The sequence below is a fragment of the Excalfactoria chinensis genome, chromosome 5, assembly GCF_039878825.1.
Source record: "Excalfactoria chinensis isolate bCotChi1 chromosome 5, bCotChi1.hap2, whole genome shotgun sequence".
NCBI classification, from domain to species: Eukaryota; Metazoa; Chordata; class Aves; order Galliformes; family Phasianidae; genus Excalfactoria; species Excalfactoria chinensis.
The window spans coordinates 55,295,899-55,320,342 of NC_092829.1; the positions used below are offsets into that span (position 1 = coordinate 55,295,899).

At 42.8% G+C, this 24,444-nt stretch overlaps 1 protein-coding gene across 7 annotated transcripts; it reads right to left on the reverse strand.

The window, feature by feature from the left end:
* Nucleotides 1-58: 58 nt before the first annotated feature.
* FIBIN (fin bud initiation factor homolog) lies at nt 59-24,368 on the reverse strand. 7 transcript variants are annotated; one of them, XM_072339022.1, is made up of 9 exons: nt 24,296-24,368; nt 19,022-19,103; nt 14,433-14,511; nt 11,198-11,382; nt 6,457-6,599; nt 6,130-6,207; nt 5,055-5,192; nt 2,597-2,767; nt 59-2,047 (listed from the first exon to the last, which is right to left on the reverse strand). In XM_072339022.1, exons 7-9 carry the CDS (start codon nt 5,082-5,084, stop codon nt 1,682-1,684), a joined length of 567 nt encoding a protein of 188 aa, XP_072195123.1. In that variant the 5' UTR covers nt 5,085-5,192; nt 6,130-6,207; nt 6,457-6,599; nt 11,198-11,382; nt 14,433-14,511; nt 19,022-19,103; nt 24,296-24,368; the 3' UTR covers nt 59-1,681. The 7 variants fall into 7 exon arrangements, with proteins under 7 accessions (XP_072195123.1, XP_072195124.1, XP_072195125.1 ...); XM_072339023.1 differs by lacking the exon at nt 14,433-14,511; XM_072339024.1 differs by lacking the exons at nt 19,022-19,103; nt 24,296-24,368 and adding an exon at nt 18,477-18,540.
* Nucleotides 24,369-24,444: the final 76 nt, after the last annotated feature.

Below are 24,444 nucleotides of genomic sequence, written 5' to 3' on the forward strand. Positions count from 1 at the left end.
ACTTATCTTTACTTAAACCAGACAGACTGACATTAACTAAACTAAAATTTAAGCCCTCTATGCTCCCATGGTTTTCCACCTGGCCTTAATGGCAAGGAAAGCATGACAAAGAAACAATTTTTTCCAGAGTTAGAACCTGTCACACTTTCTCCCTTGAAAGCATAAGTGAAAATAACTCTGGGTAGTTCCACTAAACTCAGTCAATGCAATGGTACTATTTTTCCATATCTTCAAAGACACTAAGGATCTAAAGGTATACACTGACATCCTAAAATATCCTGCTTGGGCACTGCTACATCTCCTTTGAGATACATCTACCTTTGAGATACATGGGATGGTCCCCAAGCTCTGTAAGCACGTAACACTGTGAGGACATCTCCTGATGCCTTCGATGCTCTGGTCCCAGGTGACTTACATGGACCCCCAACAGCTCTGAAGGGACTCACTTAGCCAGATGGTCAGCAGACCAGTGCAGAACTGAATGGGGGCAGAGGTAGCAGGATCAGACCTCAAACACTCATAAAACAGCTTCTCTTTCGTTGCTGTGAGGTTGCTAGTTTCATACACTGGCTTCTTAAAAAGACATACAAAATCCAAACAGAGCCTTACGTGCCCTTCAGTATCGTAATCACAGAAGCATTAAGGTTGGAAAAGACCACTACAATAACATAGTTCCTTTGAATGAAACTTGCTTACCTTTTGAGTCTGTAAACTTTTATTTGGTTTCACTAAAAAGCAAGTTATTTAGTTTGGTAGGATCTACATGCTCACAATTTAAAGATACATTACACCAGCATGTTTTCAATCAAGAGCATCTCAAGCAGAAGGGTACAAAACCAGAGTGCCTTAACACGGTTTCCAAACGTTTATTAAAACAACACAAACTTCTCTTGTCCAAGCAGTGATGCTGCCTGCATTGTCTGTAATCCAGTAGCCACATTACCCCAAGTTGAAGATTACATAGCAAGGAGTGTGAGAACCCAAACAATCCTCCCCCTTCTTCCCACCAGGCGCTTCTGCTATTGTCCAGGAGCACGAATAGGTCTATTAATAGCTTAGCTAGCAAAAGTACAAAGGCACCAACGGGAAATGTCACTACACTGGAACAGACCAAAACCTTCTGTCTGCTTTAGAAACACGCTCTGAATTTGGGACCTGAGACTGCAATCACCGCTAGGGCTCCTTCTTCTTGCTATAAAAGCCTCTACTGGCATTCCTGGGATCTGACATCAGCCTTTTTGGCTGGCTCTGGGGTTCCGATAGCTTAGAGCCACCGATAAGCAAAGCTGCGAGGAACACAGACCCTGCCAGAATAAGATCCCAGCTTCCCGAAGGCAGATGGAAATCGCAGTTTGGAGTTATGCAGCAGAACAATACTTTACATGAGTACAATACATGCCATTACATAAGGTTAGGAATTAACACAGGGTTCGCCCCAAATGACAGTACCAACGGGAGGAGTCTGCTCGCCTGCTGCACGTGCGGGTGTCGCGGTGAGCCAAGAGCCGGTGCTGCAGGAAGAGAACGCTCTGTCCGTTGCACGCTATGATACAAGGCAACTTTTTAGATGTACCTCCACCCTTCCGTTCAACACAAACCTGCCGTTCACTCGGGAGGTCCTATACAATAAATAAGCGTTTCCAGGGCGGCTGGGAGGCATCCTGGGGTGCCGGCGGCAGGCTCAGGCCCGCAGATAGTCGTTCTTGAGGCGGCTGAGGCGGGCGCCGTGGCTGCGCACGGTGAGGGCCAGCAGGTCGTGCTTGTCCCGCAGCCCGCTGGAGATGGCACGGGTCTCGCGGAGCAGGGCTCGGGCGTGCAGCAGCAGCCCCAGGAAGCTGTCGCCCAGGCGGGCTTCCTCGCGACCGCCCTGCTCCTGACCCTGCCGGAATTTACCTTCCAACTCGCTCAGCGAGCGGTCCGAGCTGGAATAGGCGTCGCTGATCTGAGCGGACTCGCGGCGCAGGTAGGTGCTGTAGCTCTCCTCCCCGTCCAGGTCGTAGGAGATGCTCTTGCCGATGCCCTCCAGCACCCGACCCGCGTCCTCCACCTGCCGACCCAGTACCGTCAGCTCCTCCCGCAGGCTCAGCCCTTCGCCCGCTGCCGCCGTACCGCACCGCCGCTGCTCGCTCACCCTGAAGAGCAGCTGGCAGCGCTCGGGGTCGTCGTTCTCCTCGTAGTCCCCGTCGGGGACGAAGTAGTGGTGCAGGGTGCCGTTGGACATCTCGGGGTACAGCGGGCCCTCGAAATACCCGCGGCACAGGCTGCACAGGCAGCCGAACCACAGCAGACGCAGCGCCGGCATGCTGCGTGCAGCCTAGGGCCGGCCGGCGCCGCGCTGCCCCCGCCCCATGGGCGCCCCGCGGGGCCGCCCCAAACGCCGCTGCGGGCCGAGAGCCCGGCCGGAGCTCTGCGCTCGGCTCACGCCGCGCCGCCCTTAAAAGCCGCGCCGAGAGCGGAGGTAGCGGCCCCGGCACCTCACGGGACGGGACGGCCTCCGGGCATCGCCCCGCCGGCGTGTCGGGCCGCCCCCCGCCTCCCTCCCGCCCGCCCTCCTTCCCTCCGGGCTGTTCTACGAGACAACCTCAGTCGTGCTTGCCTTGGAAAAGAGAGGATGCTGTCCGTCCCGCCGCGCTGGGTGGATTTCGAAGTGTTTCGTGAAACTTTCGTGTGCATCCAGCAGCTGGATTGCAGCAGGGTAGAACCTCGAGCGTAGCGAGTGTGCACACCGTGTCTCCTCATATCTTCTGGTGTGGAAGCAGTTGCCAGACTGCAGAGATCACACAGAGATCATACAGAGGTCAGATTCCCGCTGCTGTCCACGAATGCTTTGCATACAAAAATATGTAATGCCTCGTTATTAATAGGCATTCTTAAATATAAATATTACAACTATTATCCAGCGCTTCCCACGCACTGCATAAACTGGGATGACTACGACTTACTTCATTGGAAAATAGTTCCGAGCTCTCTAAACGTGGCCCTGCTGAAACACCTCAGCTATTCTTGGTCTCATTTCTGATTGTCTCATGCAGAGTAGGAGACTTTCACCCAGAATTAAGCAGGAGCTGAAATACTGGGCAGGAAGCACCAGGCTTAGGTCTGCTCTCCAGAGAGATCCAAGAGGACCCTGCTGAATGGCCCTATTGCTGTGGTCAGGCTGCAGGACTGTGGCTTTGTTTTGTCAAAACAGGCTGCTCTAACCTCTTACTCCAGGACTGCAGTTCCCAACTACTTTCCTCCAGCAGGTCTAGAGAGCAATGAGGTTCGAAACCCACTGTCATAGCATTTCTATGCAACTAGCATTCTGCACTGCTTGCGGGTTCTGCTTTTCAGGTGCCTTCCTACCAATGGGTAAGTGGTATGGGTTCCTGGGAGCATGCTAGTGGGCTTAAGGACAGAGAAAGGCCCTTTAGTACAAAAGAGAGTGTATAGAAGAATAGTCATAGGATCATAGAATGGCTAACGTTGGACAGGACCTAAGAGATCATCTAGTTCCAGCCCTCCTGCCTTGGTCAGGGTTGCTACTCTCCAGATCAGGCTGTCCAGGGCCCCATCCAGCCTGGCCTTGAACACCTCCAAGGATGGGCTGGGCCATCCACAACCTCTCTGGGTAGCCTGTGTTAGTGCCTCACCACCCTCACAGTAAAGAATTTCTTCCTAACATATAATATGAACCTCCCCCTTTTCCAGTTTAAAGTCACTCCCCTTTGTCCTGTCCTTGTGATGAGCCTAGCCTCAACGATAACCTGTAGCTATCACTGTCCCAAGGAGTGACCTGAGAGCTCTTAGGCATGCACAGAACACTATACAACTGACAAACACTGAGAAAAAAGAGCTAAAACAAAACCAGTGAGTCAGCAACCAAAACACAGCCCAGAGACAGCAGAGCAGGAAACAACTGCATCACTGCTCTGTACATCCTCTCATGCCCCGGGTCCATCAAGGCTGTGTGCCCACACACCCAGAGGTGCACAGCATCTGTGGAGTCCAAAAGAAGCTTCCTTTGCTCTGCTGAAGCCCAAACCAGACCAGCTATCCAAACACAAACACTCCACATGTTTGGAAACATTTTATATTCGTAATTAAGCTCAGAAAACACTAATATAAATAGGCTGGATTAGGCTAAGCTTTTGTGCTTCAGCTTTCTATAAAAGGTCTAGGACTCCTTCAACTGAGCTTGCTTGGCATTTATCCTCAGTGCGTGTTTGCCAACAGAAGCTCTTTCAAACAATTTTATTCCCAGGATGCTCTTGTTTCACCCAATATTTTACTTGGTTCCCTGCTCCGTGCCAGCCACAGCACTGTACCTGTGCAGGTTGGTTTCCTGATGGCTGCCAGCTAACTGGTTTGGCTGGCACTATGTTGTGGTGGGCTCCCCTCTTGACGTCTCTTCATGGAAGGACCGCACTGTAAATCTCTCCGCTCAGCTTTGTCAGCACAGTTCTGCTCCCCAGTGCCTTGGTAGGTGAAAACTTCAGCCTTAGCAAATTCTTTTTCTCTCTCTCTCCTCATATATTAAGAGATGAAGAAGTGTCTGCTGTTCCTTGCCATTACTGTTCGCAATCCAACATGGATTATCTGTGTTTATTTTCTATCCAACTAATCTTGCCTTAAATATCCCACCTGGAATGTCTCTGCTGCTGGATGATGGCTGCAGTTCAGGATCTGCAGCCCTCGTGACCCAGTGGGCAAAGCTTTAGAGTAAGAGTTGGGACTTGCTGAAGGATGTGCAAGAGCTTGATTTAAGGCAATACCTACATGGATCAGTATCACAACATGACAGAATCCTGAATTTTTACTGAGAATGCAGGTAATCATCAAGCAAAGAGAAAGAGACAGGCTTAAGCTGACAGAGCAATACTCTGTCAAAGTGGTCATCATCTCTCCAAAACCCCTTTTAAGAATCGACTGTCTTTAGAATGCACTGAGACAATCTGACACGGATCCTTTCTATTTGTTCATAAAACATTGTGTGCATACAAGCAAAAAAAAAAAAAAAAAAAACAAAAAAAACCCAGACTTTCTATGTGAAAGATACTGAAAGGCACATTTACCTTTATGTAAGAAGACGGGAGCTTAAGCATCAGATAATTACATCACAGCCAACGTCAGCAGCAGCACCACAGCAGCGTCGGAAACAACGACATAACAGCATCAGCACAGAAGCTCTTAAAAGTAGTTTCTAGTGTTATCTGTGAGGCACAGAAGGCAGCGAAACAGGAGGAGGAAAGAAGGGTTTGTTTTTTTTACTGGAATACAGGAGAGGGCAGCTTTATGCTGAATGGTATGGCTGCTACTAGGAGCCCTTACAGCTAGTTCTATGAGGTTGGAGATCTGGTGAGATTTTGGGATGCAGTCAGGAAACGGCTGTTCCTTGTGACATGCTCCCATGGAGGCATCCATGGTGATCCTGGCATTGTCAACAACCCCACTGACTGCACAGCAACAGCACTTAACCCAATGTTAATGTCTGCTTAAGCATATAAAAACTGCTTTTAGCATAAAATGAGGAAAAAGCATTGGAAATACAAATAAAGAGGGATACTGATACTGTCTTTTGACAAATACCTGGCGCAGAGCACTCTGCACTGCTAAAGCCATTGCTTTTTCCTCTGAGCAGCATTAGGTTTGTAATAATGTGAAGAACAGCAGCGTTTATTCTGCTTAAAAAGTTATCCTGTTAATGCAACAGCACCAAAATTGGGCTCCAGGAAGTGCCAATGAACCAAAGGCAAATATATAGTGCCGAGCTCAGCTCTGAGTGATGCGTACACCATCTTTTTCCAAAAGCAATACTTCGTTGTTGATTTTCAGCTTGCTATTTCTGCTACAGATCACATTAAACTTCGCAGCATCAGAACACTTTGGCTGTAAACAGTCAGTAACTTAGAGAACAGGTACACATTATATGGTCCTAAAGGCCCCACAGGCTCTAAGGTATAAATGCTGTTTGCTGACTACTGCCTTGTGTTTCCCTACTGTGAATGGTATATATACAGCTTTGTATAAAAGATACCTTGTTTAAACGTGAGACTAACAAGTATGTGAGTGTAATGGCTAATTGTAGGGCGCAGTACCAAAGGCTCAAATGGCATCAAGTTAGGTGTCAATATTAGCTTAGGTACTTACCCCCCACTAATCCTGTTCTTCACATTCTTCATCCAACACAATATTTTCAATACTTTCCAGCAGTCAGGCAATATTCAGCTGTTAGAAAAGTAAGTAGTAATTGTTTCTAGCATGAATAATGACCCAGTCAGAGTTTACTAAAGCATGTTCAGTGTGTATGTTTTTCTGAAGTGAAAAGTGTATGATTTTGTCTGATATATTAATAGTTGGCTGGTTTATAAATACACAGTAACTTTCCCAGTTACTTACAAAAGGAGACGTTGAAAATATTGCCAAACCAAGTGAATGCCTAACAACTTAAACATGACTAAAAATATTGGTTCTTACCACTTGGCTGTGCAACAGTTACAACAGTCATCGCTACTTCATTCCACTCTTGAAGGTTTATCATCACCAGTTGAGGGATACACATCAGAATAATGCCAGTTTTTGGTAGGAATATTAAGAACATAAGAGTACAACCAGAAAATCTGCAGAAAAGATTAGATTTTTAACATGTAACTTTTATAAAACACTTCATTCAGTATAAAATTGGAACTAAACACAAACTAAGCATGAATACGCTGAAACATAAGCTGTGCTAGACATCCTAGTGCCAGCATGTGACTATACTGAAATCTTAAGAAGTAAACTTAATTCCAAGTTGGAAAGCTGAACAAGAGATTTCTCATATACAGCTGGATAGTAGGAATAGTACAACTGTATAGTTGGAATTATAGGGTAAATAGAAAGCCAGAGCATATCTAAGAGAAAAACTCACCAATACTGAGGCTTTCAGTCAAGATGGATGCTCACCAGTGTTGAGACTCACCACAAAAACTCCACAAAGAAGCAATCCCCAGAAAGAGATGCTACCTTAGTGGTGGCCAGCCCTTATATGGAATGTATATGGAGTCAAGCTCCATCCCTTCACCTGAATTACCTTCACCTGTGCTCCCGCAGCTGACTCATTACTTGCCTCAGATGGTTAATCAGGCTGCTATCAACAGGTTCCCTTACAGCAACTATATAAACAGCTCTCTTGCTAACTTGCAAGCTTACAAAATTTTGATAACCCAGACATTCTTCAGGTAGGTCTCTTGGGGAGCTGCTGGAGTCACCATCCTTGGCAGTGTTCAAGAACCGTGGTGATGTGGCACTTAGGGACGTGATCTTTGGGAACAGGCTATGGTCAGGTTAGGTGATCTTAGTGGTGTTCTGCAACCTTTATGGTTCTATGTTATTTCAAGGTCAAACCACAGCGATCACTGGGTGCATAGTCCTGTGTCCCCTACTCAGATAAATTGAGTGAAAAAACACAAGTATTTATGAGCAGAGTTTGGTTTGAGGCTGTGAATGTGAATAGAGCAAATAAAAAGGGTCTGCCAGGCTGCTCGTCTCAAAAGAATATGCAGTCAGGACTGAATCTGCCTCAACTTCAGCCAGTAATAAAATGAGTTCAACGTTGGCAGAAAAAATGCAGAGACAAACATTTTACACATCCTGTCTCTATAGCATATAAATATACATCAGTTAAAGTATAGAACTGTGGATCTATTTGGGTTAGTTTTGAGGAGTGCTGCATGTGGATGTCTCGTGGGAAAGGGAAGGGATTAAAAGAGAAATGGAGTCAAATTCTATTGGTAGCATACTAGTGCAGTTTCCTTCTGCTGTTGAAAAAACTCCAAACCCCAAAAGGGATATCTCTGCTATTGCTTCAGTAAGGTTCCTGAAGTGGAAATAATAACACTTCCTCAGTGGAAATGAAAACACTTTGGAAGCATCACGGTTGGCCAGAACATGGAGAAGTTTTCCCAGTACTGTAAATGTGATTTGTTACCGAGTCAGCATGTTGTGCTGTTGAAATGTTGATTTGGTTTTTGTTGCTTTCTGTGTTACTTTTTATGCTGTATGTGAAAGTGAAAAGGCTGTATGTGTATTGTATACACTTGGCAAATGTTATGGAAATATAGTTCATTCATTAGTCTTGATAATGTGTCCTTGTTTCTGACAAGAATTAAGTGTGTTTTAGGATTTAGACATACTTCTTCCTTTTTTCTCTCTCACAAATAGAATAAGCTTAAAACCTGCTTTTTTTTTTGCTCCAGCAGGCTTGGAAAAGAAGTTGAATAAAAGCTTTAGAAGAAATCTGAGGGAGTCTGGTGGGAAAATGCTGATGCAGTTTCAAATGGGATCAATCCATTGATACAGTCACTGAGGATCTGCAGTCCTGTGGTCAAATTCATTCATTTGATCTAGGATCTCAAAGCACTTTCTGATTCACACACACAGCCTTATCATAATTGGGATTAATTCCTGAAAAAAAATGGACAATCCTTATACTGATTAGTCATCAAGTTTCCTCTTCTCACCGTGGCTTTAATGTCCCTGGTGGTGAGTTTAGAGCTTCAGCCCACATGTTCAACCTAACAAACCGCGTGGAACACACAAGAGTTTAATCTTTCTATGTCCTGCTGCAGATCAAATGGAAACATTTATGGCAGTATCTTCAGATATACCTGAGAGATAGGAGATGATGAACAAAGGCAGGATTTGACTGATATAATCTCATCTCCCATTCCCTTCCCCGTGTGGCAAATAAAGAATAAAACAAAACAACGCTTCCATAGTAAATTTCACTTGTATTCCCAGACTTGGTTTTAAGAAGTTGGAAAAGGTCCATTTTTTTTATCCTAGCACATTTGTGCAGATTTTTTATTTAGGTGTTTTTAACAGCGCATTAAATTTAAAACTAGATTTACTTTGTATTCGAGCAGCCTGAGACCAAACATATGGTTTCAATTGAAATATACCAAAATCTCCTTGTTTTTTTTTTTTGTTTTTTTTTGTTTTTTTTGTTTTTTTTTTTTTAAAAAGATCATTCCCTTTAACAAACATCCTTATAAAATTCTACTTGAAGAAGCAGGTGAAGGGATAATATTTACGGCCAGCTCTGTATTTATTTTTGTGCAGTCATGGTTGACTGTTCCACAGGTTTTTAATGACTTAGTGCACACAGAGCACTCATTCAGTAATCCTAACACTGCGTTATTCTCCCTATGCCTGAGGTCTGTGCAGAATATTGATAGGGAATTTGTAACTCCTCCAACAGTTTATGACTTTTATGTAGGATAGCGTGGCTTAGAACCTGGCATTTGAAATGACTTGTGGCCTTACAAGCCCTTCTGCAAGGGTGACAAAGAGGCACCTTGATAAATCTTAGCCCAGCACTTTTGTTTGCTGAGACCCTCCCCAAACCAAAATGCACACCCCTACAGGAATGCTGTGCACCTACTTCCAGGTCTGTGGTCAAGAAGAAAGACCTGTGATTAGTTTTAATGGAAAGAAGCTGGATTGAATCAAGTTTGTGGGTTCACCAAGGTTTACAAAATAGTCTCTTCCATCTCGGTTGCCTCAGATGAGAAAACCTTGGCCTTGCTGCAGGTGTGCAGACTGAACATCACATTTACTCTTACAAACAAGTCCCTTCTGGAGCTGTATCCCCACTGAATTAATAGAATGGAAGTTCATGTTTTACAGTGGGCAGATTTGGAGGTGTTTAAAAAGCTTTGTGGACTTCTAAGAAGGTTCAACCAAGCCAAGCCAATTGCTGGGACAACTGTTTGAATTGATAATTTAGAGGGTAAGGCTGGAGATTTAGAACTGCTTGGAAGATGGGGCAGGAAAACCCACCCTCTACAAGAGTAATTCACGTGCCAGACACCACTGCAGGTTAAATGACTGCAATGCACTCTGCTTGCTCTGGGCTTGCAGCTTTTGGAGTAAGAGGAGTGTATCTGAAGCACAAGTTGCCTCTCTTACCCCTCTTGTGTGTAATGGAAAGATGGATCTGCAGAATTAGATGCTGCAGGTGGCAGCACAAAGGCTGACCAGAGAGGAATAGCAGGAGTGTGTGGCCTCTTAGAATCACAGGATATTAAGGTTGGAAAAGACCTCTAAGATAATTCTTGCATCATGTTTTCCCAAAAATTTAAGGCAAGCACATTCAAAGGCACACACACCACTTAGAAAAAAGGCAGTGCACATTCCCCTTTCTGGCTCCCCCTTGTATGTTATGATATACTAACCATATCCCCCCAAGTATATTCTGGCCCCTGGCACCGTGTCATATATTTCTGTGGAAGGTGGGATTTCACCCCTGGTTTCAAAACTGCTAAATCACTAACTCTCTACTTACTCTGCCTTCTCAGAATATAGTTTGCAGGTTATGCTCCTGCAGCAGTACAGCACTGCACTTAATATACATCCTTTTGGTACAAAGTCTGCACCTGAGAAAATGGCAAGGGAAGGACAATCATATTTTCTTAACCACTTGGAATATGGATCTGATGAAGGGATAGTTCACTACAAGTGAAAATACTTGGAACAGCAGCAAAGACTTCTTTGAGTAACTAAACCATGTAGGTTCTACCACTGTTAGGCTGTATCTAAGACCACCAGTTCTGTGAAAGTCATTTGAATCATATTAATTGCACTCCAGAAAGTCTGTTTGTCTTATTTCATTCATCAGCATTATTTCCCTTCATTAAGACATGTGAGCATACCTCCAAGCACGGCACCTGGACATTTGCTGCTGTTTCTTTTACTACATAAACAAAGAAAAGGACGTGGAATCCCATCCAGACATCATAACATTTCCAAGTTACTTCATTGGTTACAAAATATCTTTCTTGTTCACATGCTACAGGAATAAATATGTGGGAAGTAGAATATGCTAGCAAATGAAAAGGTGTCCATCATCCTCTGGAATCACAAAGAATACTCTGTCATCATATTCCCTGGATCTATTAGAAGCAGACAAGTTTGTAGATTAATGATGGCCATCTGAATAAGACCACATAATGCTTTTTGAAGCTAATATATAAAAGTTAATGGACTACACCAATACTTTGATTATGGACAATAAGGAAATAAGAACTCAGAATGATGATGATGATATCTTACATACTTCATCAAAATGATGGTAGATCTCAGTGGTTTCTCCATATCCACAATTTTGAGCACCAACTTCAGTGTTGGCAGCTGTGGGATTAGTGACACAACACAGGCATAGGAAACACAGCCCTACCTCCTCTCCTGGCTTGGACCAGATGTTCACAGGAGGCTCCACTGCCATGTCCAAGGCTCTGGATCTTGCAGATGGCTCGAGAGTTAGTGTGCACACCATGGTTTGTGTGGGATTTGAAAGCACGTTGTTCTTCATTCACAGCCATAAGCAGTAAGATTGTTCGAGATCAGCTAGCACATGTTACACTGTAATGAAACCAAACCAAGACTAAATCAGCGCTCATCACCTATCGTCTGTCACAACAGTGAAAAACAGCAAAAGACTGCTGGGTCTCTGAAAAAGAGGGCAGCAGAGAAGAGCGTGACAAGCAGTGTGAGAGTGGAGCTGTGCATTGATTGTGCCTTGCCTGCTTGGGAAGGAAAAGTCTAGTCTGGTTTGAGAGGAAGGAGTAGTATTTGGGCATGGTGAGAATAGTGCTGATATTTCTTTTTTGAAGAAATCAATGAGAATTCTGAATTTTAGCCTAAGAAAAAGCAGTGCCCACCAAAACATACTAGTAATAGTTAAGATAAGGTCTTGGCCACATTGAGACCAAAGAGACAACATGAACTGTCTTTGGAAACACCAGGACTTTATCTGTACAGACTGCTGTGCAGGGATAACCTTTTCAGTTACCTCTCAGTGGCTCCTGGACCGACATGGACAGAAGTAGGGACACATTTCCAACTCTGAAGGTCTTTTCTAAATGCTCTCATTGCTATCACTATCTGTGCGATGTTTATATACATATATCTGTGTGATGTGTTGTATTTTATGTGCTTGACTAAAGTCCCTTCTGGGCACATCAGCCATTTCCCTCCTGCCCCCTAATTGCTTTATACTTCTGAAACTGCACAAATCAACTGAAGGGTAACCCAAAAAACATGTACAGGAATTTCTTCTTGCCACTGCAACTTTTCTATCTTAGCCACAAGTTACACTGGAAGGTGATTGTACTAGAATACAGTATAAACAAGAATAAGCTAGAAAAAATGTGGAAATAACATTTTCTTACCACGACTATGAAGACAATAAAGACAAGTATGAACAGAAATGCTTGAAATCACTAATGATCGAAGAAAATATATGCCAGTCAAGTGTATTTTTTTCCATTCATTTATCGGTGAGCGTTAACTAAATATTTCATTTCAGGAAAAGTCCATGTGAAAGATCAGCAGTTCAAGTTCTGAACAACTGAGCTATTTAACAAGCTTTTTAACACTGCTTCTTGGTAACATAGCCTACTAAAAACACACACAATATCCAACATTGCTGCTACCTGCGGTGCTCAGATGTGAAAAAGAAAGCGTCAAGCCTTTCTTGAAAGGTTTGCTAGATCCCAAGGCATGCTTGGATGCAAACTTGGATGCTCCCATGCTGGCAAAGGTCAGAAATGTCAAGGGTTTGTTCAGCTGCTTGCTTGATTTGTTCTCACTGTACTTGGGCCAATCATAAAAACCTTAAAGGTTCATTCACAGAGTCAAAGGCAGGTACAGGTAGGAAATGGCATATCTCTTTTCCCTCCCTCCTCATTTCTCATCACTGATGTGGTGTCAGATCCCAGCATGGCCTCTGTTTAGTGCAGGGAGGGGGGCAGCCTGTCTGATGGCAGACATTTGGTCTGTTTTTAAATGCAGTATTAGCACATTTTCTTTGATCAGACTTGAGTGTAATTCTCACGATATTTTATACTCTGGAATCATCTTTCATTTTGCCATCAATACCCAACTTGGCTGGGTACGCAGTTTGGGATGTTTATCAGAGAAATTTAGCCTGCTCTTGGTGTATACGAGGCTGCTTATCTCCTTGACAGAATACCATGATATACAGAGAAGCACTGAAAGCAGAAAAGATACATTCAGGAGCTTTAAGAGTGCTTGATGAACACATCCCTTGTGGAACACAGGTAACAGCACATGTTGTACCTTACTGCACTTTGACTTTTGTGGACCATGTTTGACAATGGGATAATGGCAATGTAATTCTTTAAAACTACAGGGGAAGTGTGACTCTCACACCAGAGGCATGTAGGGAGGTGTGTTGTACATTACAGCTGCTCCTGCATCACACTACTTTGAGGCACACTTCCTTCAGTATGGAATATTTAAACAATATACACATGTCCTTGTCATAGAATGATCAAGGTTGGAGAAGACCTCTAAGATCAGCCAATCCAAATGCTCACCTACCACCAGCACTGCCCCCTAAGCTGTGTCCCTAAGTACTACATCTACCCATTCCTTAAACATCTCTAGGGATAGTGAATCAACCACCTCCCTGGGCAGCCTGTTCCAGTGCTTGACCAGTCTTTCTGAGGAGTTCCTAGTATTCAATCTGAATCTCCCCTGGTGCAACTTGAGGCCATTCCCACTCGTCCTATTGCTGTTACCTGGGAGAAAAGGCTGATGCCCATCTCACTACGACCTCCTGTCAGGGAGTTGAAAAGATCAATAGTCTCCCCTGAGCCTCCTCTTCTCCAGGCTAAACAATCTAAGCTGCTTTTCATAAGGCTTATGTTCCAAACCCCTCACAGCTTTGTCACCTTTCTCTGGATATGCTCCAGGGCCTCAATGTCTTTCTTGTAGTGAGGGGCCCAAAACTGAACACAGTACTCAAGGTCTGGCCTCATCGGAGCTCAGTACAAGGGGACGATCACCTACCTGCTCCTGCTGGCAACGCTATTTCTTATAGAAGCCCAGGATGCCATTGAAACATCTCACTGTGTTTGGAAAAGATGGACACAGTGGTATGATCTCAGTGACTTCTGAGAGCTTGGAGGTGCCAGAAGAGAAGCACATCAGCTTAAAGAAAATAATAATAATACTGCCATCAAGAGTTCAGTGAGACGTGCCCTTCTGCCTAATTGCCCTCTGAAGGTAGAAATCCCAGTCCTTATGTTATCAGAATGATAACCTTGGAGGCTGAGTGCCATTAGCTGATTAGTGAGAGACTGAGGCTCTGTGCTGGGGAAATCTTTGGGATTACCGCCAGCCGTCAAAATGTCCTGCAATATAGAGGCATAGCTTCTAGCCACGCTTTATCAGTGCGCCGATAACAGCTGTTTGTAGCTATATTGCAGGTCAAGATAAACATCCAAGTGTTTGCCTAGCTTCACCCATGACGCTGCAGATTGCAGACAGTTCTGTGCTGCTGCAGGCAAACAGTGAGCCAGCTGTCTTACAGCTAGCTCCTGCAGCCTCAGCAGCCCCCAGCCATGCTTACACAAATACATCCAGAAATGCCTTTGCAAACTTACGGCAAGGTTATGTCCCAATGTGGAGCAACATAAAGCACAGCCTAGCCTGGAATTGCTTAAAGCATCCTCTGGAAACACCCTGCGGGGATGATAGGAAGGGCAAGGTTACTCACTTTGTCTTCCATCTGTTCATTGTTTTAATCACGGCTGCCACGGGAGGAAAACTCAGAGCAGTCTATGTGTGACAGAACATGGGAACTTTAGCCTAGATGGAGATTTCCTTTATCGCCAGCTGTTACCAGGGAACTAAGAGCAGTGATGAGGTGATAAAAGCCCAGGCTGCCTGTATGGAGAGCACACTTTGAGGGTAGACTAGGGAAATCAGTCTAGTACATTTATAGCATTTACAGAAGGCTTCCACGGAACCCAGCGGAAAATTAAATTGCCACATAACTCACTGGGCCAGCACCACACTACTGAAAACCTGGGACCCCTGAAACGTTTTCAGCCCAAACCTCAGAGCTTTTGACTTGTAAGCTCTTTAAAACCAAACAACCGAGAGGAACAGAGCAATTGTTAACAACATCTCCAGCAGTTAGCGTTTGGAAAACTGTCTCTCCTGGTGCTTCAGACTGCCTCTGGGAAAGGGTTGGGACTGCTTCTAAAAAGAGGCACATGTGCTTTTTCCAACACACTGCAGAGGAGGCTGGGCACTGTAATTTCCCCAGTTCTTTCCACTTGCGTGTAGGAAAAATGAGATTCACCAACCATTATGAATATAATAACATAAGAGGTGCACTGAAGCGCCGGGCATGCGAAATGCAAGCAACAGGCAGACATTCCATCAGGCTGTTGGCTAAAATTCTTACTATCTCCAGATGTCATTTCTTATTTACTTTTCACAGCAAACTCTCTTGTGAATAACTCCCTGCAGCAGTAAGTTCTGGACAAACAGAAAACTGCAGTCTCTGCCCACAGGAACATATACAGTAAATCACTAGGTCTAAAAAGAACTCCTTTTTAAATAGGCTTTGGAAATCTTTTCAAGCCTAGAAAATATGAAGACCTCTTCTATTATTTTTCTTTAATTTTTAATTTTTATTATTTCACAAACTGCTGCTTACTTTTTCTTTATCCACAGTGGTTTAGCCTAAAATATTACATTTCCTTGAACAATTCTTTCTTACAGCTCTTGCCTCTGACCAGCTCTATGAATGACTATACTGTGGCTTCGCACCCATGCAACCAGGAAATAGAGCTGTAGAGCTCTGGTTGCATAATATAATTCACTATAGACTCCCAGGCTCATGGTAATGTCAGGGTTTTTCTGTAGCAAGCAGTCTCACTATTTTTTTCTTTCAGCTACCATCCTACTTATACTTGTCCAATTCTGGTTAGCTTCCAACAGTTTCACAGCGCTCCTGGCACAACAAGAAGGGATAAGCTGAAGGAATAAAGAATATTTGCCATCTTCTTCATACCAGGGAAAAAATAAACTGGCCAACAAAATCCTATGTCAAAAGCATCAGTGAGGAAGGGCAGAGCTTCAGGAGATGCCCGGCACAATAAATAAATAATTAAATGAAAAATACTGGGTTGAGATAATATCTTTCTTTTCATAGCAGTGAGAAATGCTCATGTTCAGTTTTCCCAGCTGTGGCAGCTTTGCCAGTCAGAGATTACAAAGCATTTTTGCTTTTAAGGGGTTTGAACTCAGTTTGCCCTGAAATGTGGTATGCATTGTTTGGTGTGTTTGGGGCAGGGCTGGCCTCCCAAATTTCAGACTTCTGGTTAAAACAGCAGCCCTATGTTCTGCAGTGCGTGCGCTCCTGGGGCAGGGCAGCACTGCTGAGTCTGGTGTTCACAGAACGGCTGTGTGGCTCTGAAACTCAGAGCTCCAAACCAGCATTACAACGTACAGCTGGGGATGCAGGAGTCAACCTTTCCAGTTCATCCCTTCACCTGTGAATTTGTGCCATCTCTATAAGGCATAATGTTGCCTAAAGTTGTGTGCAAGCAAACTCCTTCACACGGATAATTCTTTTCTTAGCAACTGTTTTGGTTTTTTTTTTTGCTTTGATGCATCAAGACATACATTAAGATGTGCCTTTTTACCAATCAGGTAGCCCTGCCATTGCCACTTTGTAATCGCTGCCTAATTTTGCAGGAAACATTTGGCCTGTTTGCATCTGCATGGAAAGAGAACAAGCATTTCAAGGGAAAAAGAACAGCAAACTGGGAAAAGGCCTTCTCTGTCAGCACCACAATATTAATAGTGCTTGCTGTTTCACCCAGTAATAAATAACAAGCCATTCCTTCCTTAAAGAAAAAAAAAAGTGAGAACACACCCTCAGCCAAAACAATCCCAAGCAGAAAGGCCAAGTTTCCATAAGCGCGAGCCTACGTTAATTATGTGTCTAAACAGCCCATGGCTTATGCAGAAACCAAGCAATCTCATTCTAAGCTCTTAGTTTTCAAACGTATTTCAGCCCTCTGCCAAGAGGTCACGGTCCGCACTCAGGTTTGGTTTTAGTGCCGTGCTGAGCTGCAGGGATGGGAGGGACGTGGAGGGAAGGGGCAACCCAGGCACGCAGCTCAGTTTCCTCTTAAATGAGACTTGATTCTCCCCTTACACAAATTCATAGAAAGAAGCTCAGTTTGCTCCTGCTCATTCATTGCTGCAAAATATTAGCATTTGAGCCTCTTGTGGCTCAAGTTTCTTTCTACAGCTACACGCAATTGCAGAGTCCCTGTTTTGGAGGCTTGCTGATCCAGCACAGCTCTCTTCTCTAGAAAGTCTGATATGTGAAGCAGCTCTGTTAACAAGTTTAAAAGGCAGCATTGAATGTACTTGCAGATAAATCCATTTTCCTGTTTATGTTTATTCTCTGTTGCTAATGGGAAAGTTTCAGGACTCTGTAAATGATCCTTTTCTTTGCTGATCTGTCCCATCCTTCAGCAAGTCTGTTACCTAAAGACTCTGCTCCAAGAAAGTGCTATAAGCTAAGCACAAGCTTCTTTGGATGACATACGGAAGGGCAACCCTATTGCTATTAATTTTTCTTGTCTTTTTGCGTATGTATTAATTTATTTTGAAGAACAAGAGCCAAATCCTTTTTAATTGCAGGATTTTTTTACAACAGTATATTAAAAATGGTAATGTGAGAGTATTTTTGTGATTGCAGTCACATCCAAGGTGTTTAGAACTTATGTTAGAACAGTTAGAACTTTTGTTTTCCCAGAAGACAAGGAGATTTGTGATGGTTTGCCTTGGTTAGAACACAAGACCTTTATAGACTGGGGTAATTAACTGTTATAAACAGCTTCTTCAGAATCAAATTAACTTCAATGACAGAATCCGAACTAAATGGCCATCATTATATTTCCAACATGCCACAGCTATTTTTTTTTATTTTATGAAAGATCAGACAGTAAGAAAACATTATCTTGACGTCAATAGCTTTCAGTGTGGATTGGTGATTTAGTGACAGCCTTTCAGGATGAGAAAGCATTGCCAGCATGACACTAGCTTTAGGTAGATCTGATCCAAGATCAGTTTCCACATCACAAAAAGGCCCACGAGCAGCTAAATGCATTTTGTCACATGATTATATTAATCACCACATGCTATTCATCACTAAAGTTGCAGTGGAAACTCTCATTTTCATATTTGCATTCACTGCTGTGGCAAACTAATAGTGGAGGAGAAACAAAACAGAGGTCATGTGATGAAATCAAGATATCTTGGTACTGAAAAAAGTATGCAGCCTGATTCTTGGCCTTTATACACGTGCTTAGCTTAACTGTAGATTTTCCTGGACACCTACTCTTTTGAAGGCACTTATCCTACAAATTAGCAGCTGGAAAAATGATGGCATTGTCTCTCCTACCAGTACCACCTTCCCTTCTGGGCTCACTGAGCATCTCATGCATGAATGTCAAGTGCTGAGCCTCCTTCTCCTCTGGTTTGGGGGCCAAAACATCTGTTACAACCCTGAAAAGGCACAGGCATCTCACTCTATATATTTCTTAAGTAGCCCTAGATTAGATTACAGTGAAATATTCCCCCCGATAACAGCTATGTGACTAAGTATTTCTTCTTACCTAAAAGCAGATAGGTTGCTTTCTTATTTGTTTCAAGGATTTTCCATTCCTGTATCTTTCATTCCTGTGCTTCAGTGTGTCCACACGCTGTCACCAACACCTAACAGTCCTGGAGATGAGAGACTCTTCCCCAAACTCTACCAAAATGTACCGTGTAGGACAATCAGTAGATTATCTTCCTTAATACTTCTATGAAAACATAATTTACTGTGTGGATGTCTCCTTCACATAGGAATTTTCTAGTGGAAAAGTTTGTCTGTTCTGTTTGATCGTGGCAAGTGGCAGACACTGAATGAGTTAAAGAATCCCTTCACTGACATTCTCCCTGCTCTGCCACTGGTTTACTCCATACCTGCAAGCAAGCTGCTTTATGTTGCTTTTGGGCAAATCTCAACACATTATGAAACAAGTCACTATAGGGATACAGTTTATCTCATGTTCTTGAAATTCATGGTCTAGCATAAATATTTAGACTAACAGCAGTGAGGTATACAAAAATGATGTGGGATGATATATATATCTTGATCACATAATAAGTGTCTCACCTTGAGGATAACAGTTCCCAAAACAGAGACCATCCGTAGTGCTGTCTGAGCTCACGGACATAGTTGAGTCTTCTGGTTGCAACTGCAATTCAAACGAAGAATAACAATTAAAACAACATTGAGCTAGACCAGCCATAGGAAAGTGAGATGTGAGCGTGATCACAGAAAAGAATCAGACAAAAATATCTAATAAAAGACTGCTTAGCTGGGACTGAAGTGCTTTGTTGGAGTGTCTCAGTTTCGTCAAGATTTCATTTGAACCAAGGTAGGCGCTTGAGGATCCCAGGAAGAGCTCTTAATCAGTGCCAGAGTGGTGAACTCCCAACTGAGATATACAACCATAGACAACTATTGCTCAAACTATTTCAACTATTGTAACAAAATGGGCCAGACTAGGTACTCCAGTGAGCAGCTGGAAGAGCTGCTTTGTTAAAAAACAGAATTGGACTTACTTTAAGTCAAGCTAAATATGACGGAAACTTTTCCACAGGCTTAAAACCTGGCTTCTCAGTGAGCTCCAGAAGGGAATTTATGGTCCTTGAGGCTCTACCTCTCATGTTAAAGGGAGTGGGGCATGTAATCCTTTCCCTAAGCTGGTCGCATGACTTATTTTGCAAGATACAGCTAACAAATACCAACACCTAAAAACACATGCAGTTTCATTGCACATGAGATTTTATTAAAGTATCATTCATTTAAATATCTAGGTCCATTTTTTCAGAGGCAGTTTGGTTTTGGCCAGTTCCCAGAGCTGCTGCTTAAAACACATCGATGTGCTGGCTCTGCTCCCACTGCTCCCATCTTGCCCTGGGTGCCCAAGGACCGGGTACCAATTAGGTTTCTATTTCCAAAGCCAAAATGGCACTTAAGCACTGCCTGATGCTTCTGCTGGTCTTCTACATAGGGCAAACCTCATACTCAGAATCCAATACTCACAATTATTGCATATTAGATTATACCCAACACTATCAAGTATTCTTACATTTCTAAGATAAGATTGCTACACTGTACCTTAGCTTGATTATTATTGCATTTTTAAAAGTGGAGATAACACTTCAGATTTGAGCTAGGTTGGTCTGTAATTACAGGACCATTTGGCTAGTTTGGCATAGATCTTTAATACTCTGAAGAACATTAATGATTTTCTGATAGTAACTGAATAACCACTAATTTTATTAAATGATTCTATGATTCTTCCATATGATTATTGTTTATACAGATAGAAGCACTGACATGCTTTGTCCTCTCCTTCTCTCCTAGAATAATACAGATCAGCTTTTGCAAAGTTCATTGCTGTCACACTTTCATTTCAGCAGGAGGTAACGTGACCGCTATCTTATTTAAAGAATGAAGACTTATGCCAAAACATCTTCCATTCACTGAGCATTCTAGTTCACATTGCAAAGGAAACAGACAAGAAGCTGAATGCCTTATGAACTCATCTCCCTGAATTTTAAGCTAAGTTAAAAGTTTCAATCGACCTGAAAATTGAAATCCAAACCCAACTGAACCTATCAGAACATTGTCATTTTTCATGATCCTAGACATACATCTTGCATGCACTAAGCAGTGTTGAAAAACAGGAAACATTCTGAGATTCATGATGAAAAGATTAAGTACTGCAGGATCAAAACACACTTAGGTATTGTTAAGGGGCAGTAGCAGGTCTACTTGTGTTGTAACAAACTAAGAACTCCTGACTTGGGCAAGGTGGCTTAGTGAGTTCTTCAAGAACCATTCTTGGAACTAACATTTTCCTTGGTGATTCTGGCACAAAAACCTGCAGGGTATTAGCAGAATGTGATAGTGCTCTAAAACAGGGAGACATAATCATTACAAAGTGGATCAATAAGAATGTATCACTTGCACACTGTAATAGAAAGAGGATGGAAAATACCAAGTGTTTTGGAACTGAGAGCAGGAATTTCTGCCTTGAGCTTGGAACACAACAAATTAAATGGCAGAAGGAGAGAAAATGCTTTGAGTCCGTTGATCACAGAATAACTAAACCATTTGAATGCAGCTGTCGGAAGATGAGAGTAAAGCTTAGTGTATTATAATCAAGACATTTTGAACAGAAACAAGGAAATGTGATTATTAAAATAATACTTGGACTTCATCTTGAAGTGAGTTAAAAGTAATTTCTTACTAAAGCAAGTTTATTTCAAACAAGCAAACAAAAAAAGCAGGAGAACAGAGAAGTCTGTCTTAAAGGGGATAGTGGGAGACATTCAATGCATTAAGCTTAGCAAAATAAAGCCTGAGAAGCAATATAGCTTCTTTCCATAAATACACTATGGGCTGAATATTAGGAACATATGAGAATCATTTAAGCTGAACTACCATACATACACACATCAATATAACAAGTAGACATAAACTGGATGGAAATGAGCCATTGAAGAAGAAAAGTTCTTGAACACCCTCCCAGTAAAACACCACAGGCCAAGGACTGAAGTCAGAAATAAAGGCTGAGCAGCTTATGAAAAGAATTATATACCGTGGTTATCCCTTGTGATATGGAGCTCATTTCTATGAGCCAGAGGGCTGGCAGACAATGGGGGTCCAGGTTCCTCCTGAGCTCATCCCAGTCCTTGTGATGAACAGAGGAAGAAGAGCCCAGCATGGCTCTGGCAAGCTGAACATGGGTGTTCACCACCAGGACACGTGGAGTAATCAAAGTGGCAGAGAGGATGAATGGCAACGGTTAATACAGTCACATATTGTCACTGGGAGAGACAGTGCCAACAGGCAGGGCACTCGCACAAGGAAGCAGAGGTGTCTGGAAGGATAAATGAGTTGCTGGTGGCTAGAATATTAGCTGGGAAGGATGTTTGTTTGTTAGACATTTATTTCTTATCTTCCAATTGCTAGACTTGAAAACATGGATTTAATCTTGACCAAGAAAAGCAATTGAACATGAACTTTAACCATGCTCATCTTGGTTAAAATGCACTAGGCTCCACTCTCATCCTCCCCCAGCTGCATTAGAATGGTTTAGTTATTCTGTGATCAACTGATACTCAAAGCATTTTCTCTCCTTCTGCCATTTAATTTGTTGAGTTCCAAGCTCAAGGCAGAAATTCCTGCTCTCAGTTCCAAAACACTTGTTTTTTTACCTCTGGAAATGCCGCTCCTCCCCACCAAGAACCCAAAATGCCCCCCAAAAAAGGCAGTTTACACTAGAACACGAACTCTCTAACTCCCACTGCTTTATATGATGATCTGATGTGGAACACCGACAACAAAAATCACAAATGCACAACACCAGATGAGCTGGAAACTGGTCAAAAGAAGACTAGTAGATGCCAGAGCTTGAGATGAAAGAGTTTACTTTCAGGTAGTGAAAGTGGCTTTCATAGTTTAATACACACCTGAGAGAATTTGTGTTTGCAGTGAGACTGAAGCAAAGCCCAGAGCTGGGCACAGCCTGCATCAACTTGTTCTGAGACATTTCTTATATCTCATATACAATGTGAGCTGTGGCAGCTGCCAGCACCAGAAAGGACATGGCTTAAAGGCACACAGCGCATGATCACATTGCTATTCTATTTTAGAACACTCAAAGCACAGGGGCACTTGGAAATGGAAACATTTAGAAGTGTCAGTGAAAACGGCCACCAGACAAGCTACGAGAAAAAGGAATACACAATGGCTCATGACCCCATTGGTTGCAGGAGCTGAGACCACAAAGAAAGGTTTAGGTTTAACACCTTCAGTATGCGCACTCAGCTTGCTGGAATAGAGAATTGGCATCCTGAGGGCAAGGAGTCATGACAGAAGGAAGCAAAGAGATGGTACCTAGAAAACTTGTTTCAATCTTCCTAAACAGCTACCTTGTAGTACCTCTGCTACTGGCACAGCTCCATCCATAGTGCTTCCATGCTGACTGCCAACCAGAAACTTTCCAGCCCTGCTGTCCATATGTGTGGTTCTTTGAGAATGTCTAAACATAAGACAGTATGTGGCTGTCCAGGTAAGTCTTCTCAGCAGACACAGCACAGACAGGCTCATAGGACTTCTCAGCAGATTTGGCAGCTCTCGCTCTCTTCTCCCTGTAGTCTGTTGCGTTGCTTGAACAGCTTAGAGCCTTGCCAGTATTTTTGGACCCTCTGTTTAGAACTGAGCACATAGGTCCACTTGGGACACTTGGCACTTGGGACATGGGCAAGTATAGCTCCAGAAATTCATTATCAACAACTATTAAAAGGGGCATAGCCAAAAAGGTTCAGTCCCTAAACCTCTTAGAAACATACTGGTAATATCTCACTACAGGCTCTCCATTTTTTCCTTCCTCCCACAAATGACTATAGTCCCATATATTGTTCCTTTCACTTCCCAAGAATAACTGCACACTTGTACATTATTCCCTTCCCACCATGACTTTGCTTCTTCAGCAGAAAAGTCTATGTCATTGACTAAAACTATTAGAAACATCAAATTACTATGAATAGGCCTTGTGCGATAATAATTAGGAATTTGGATCCTTGTCTGAACAAGTCCATTTGAAACTGTAAAAATGGAGAAACCATAACAATTTATACTTATTTGCAGAGTTCTTTTTAATGTCAAATATAGATTTCTTTCCCATCTCTCTGGTTAGCTTAATTTATTAGATACCTAAAATGTTCTTGTGTGTTTTGACTAAAATTATCTGTAAGCTTGACCAGTAGAGCAAATTGGCCAAAATCCTTCGGTTGCTCCTGGTTTAAAAATCTATTAAGCGTCATTGGTTACAAAATTCTGTATGTGTATTTGTGCAGATGTGATTTTAGGCAATTTCTAGATTGCGTGATTTTCAATGAAGTAAGTTAATCTATGATGTCTAGACTTTCTTTCCCACATGACTCCAGCATGGAAGGCTTTCTCCAGCACTATCCCAACCTGCATAATTTATACATCTGTAGCATATTTTCACTGTACATAGGCCAAGTTCCTGGAGTAATCTCTGCCAAGAAACTTTTCCAGTTCTTATTTGATCAGTCAAGCCATGATTCTAACACTGAATCCCTCATTTTTACTAAATAATGGGAACCAAGCACAAATTTGCTAGATAATGTTTTGTCCACTTAATCCATTTAAAACACAACATGAAGTCACCTCATCTTTTAGTTATTGTTTCTGTGAAGGAAATATTTTCTTGTTTGCTTTCAGAATTTGCAGTTAGCACTAATACAATTGCCAAGACATTTCTTGGTTGTGTAGTTGGAACAATACAAGTGTATAGTTGTATTACAGAGTAAATAGACAGAGGGTATCTAAGAAAAGACTCACCAGTGCTGAGGATTTCAATCAAGATGGACGCCCACCAATGTTGAGGCTTGCCATAAAAACTCTACAAAGGAACAATCTGCAGAAAGAGATGCTACCTTAGTGGTGGTCAGCCCTTAAATGGGACTTGGAGAGATGGAGTCAAGCTCCAC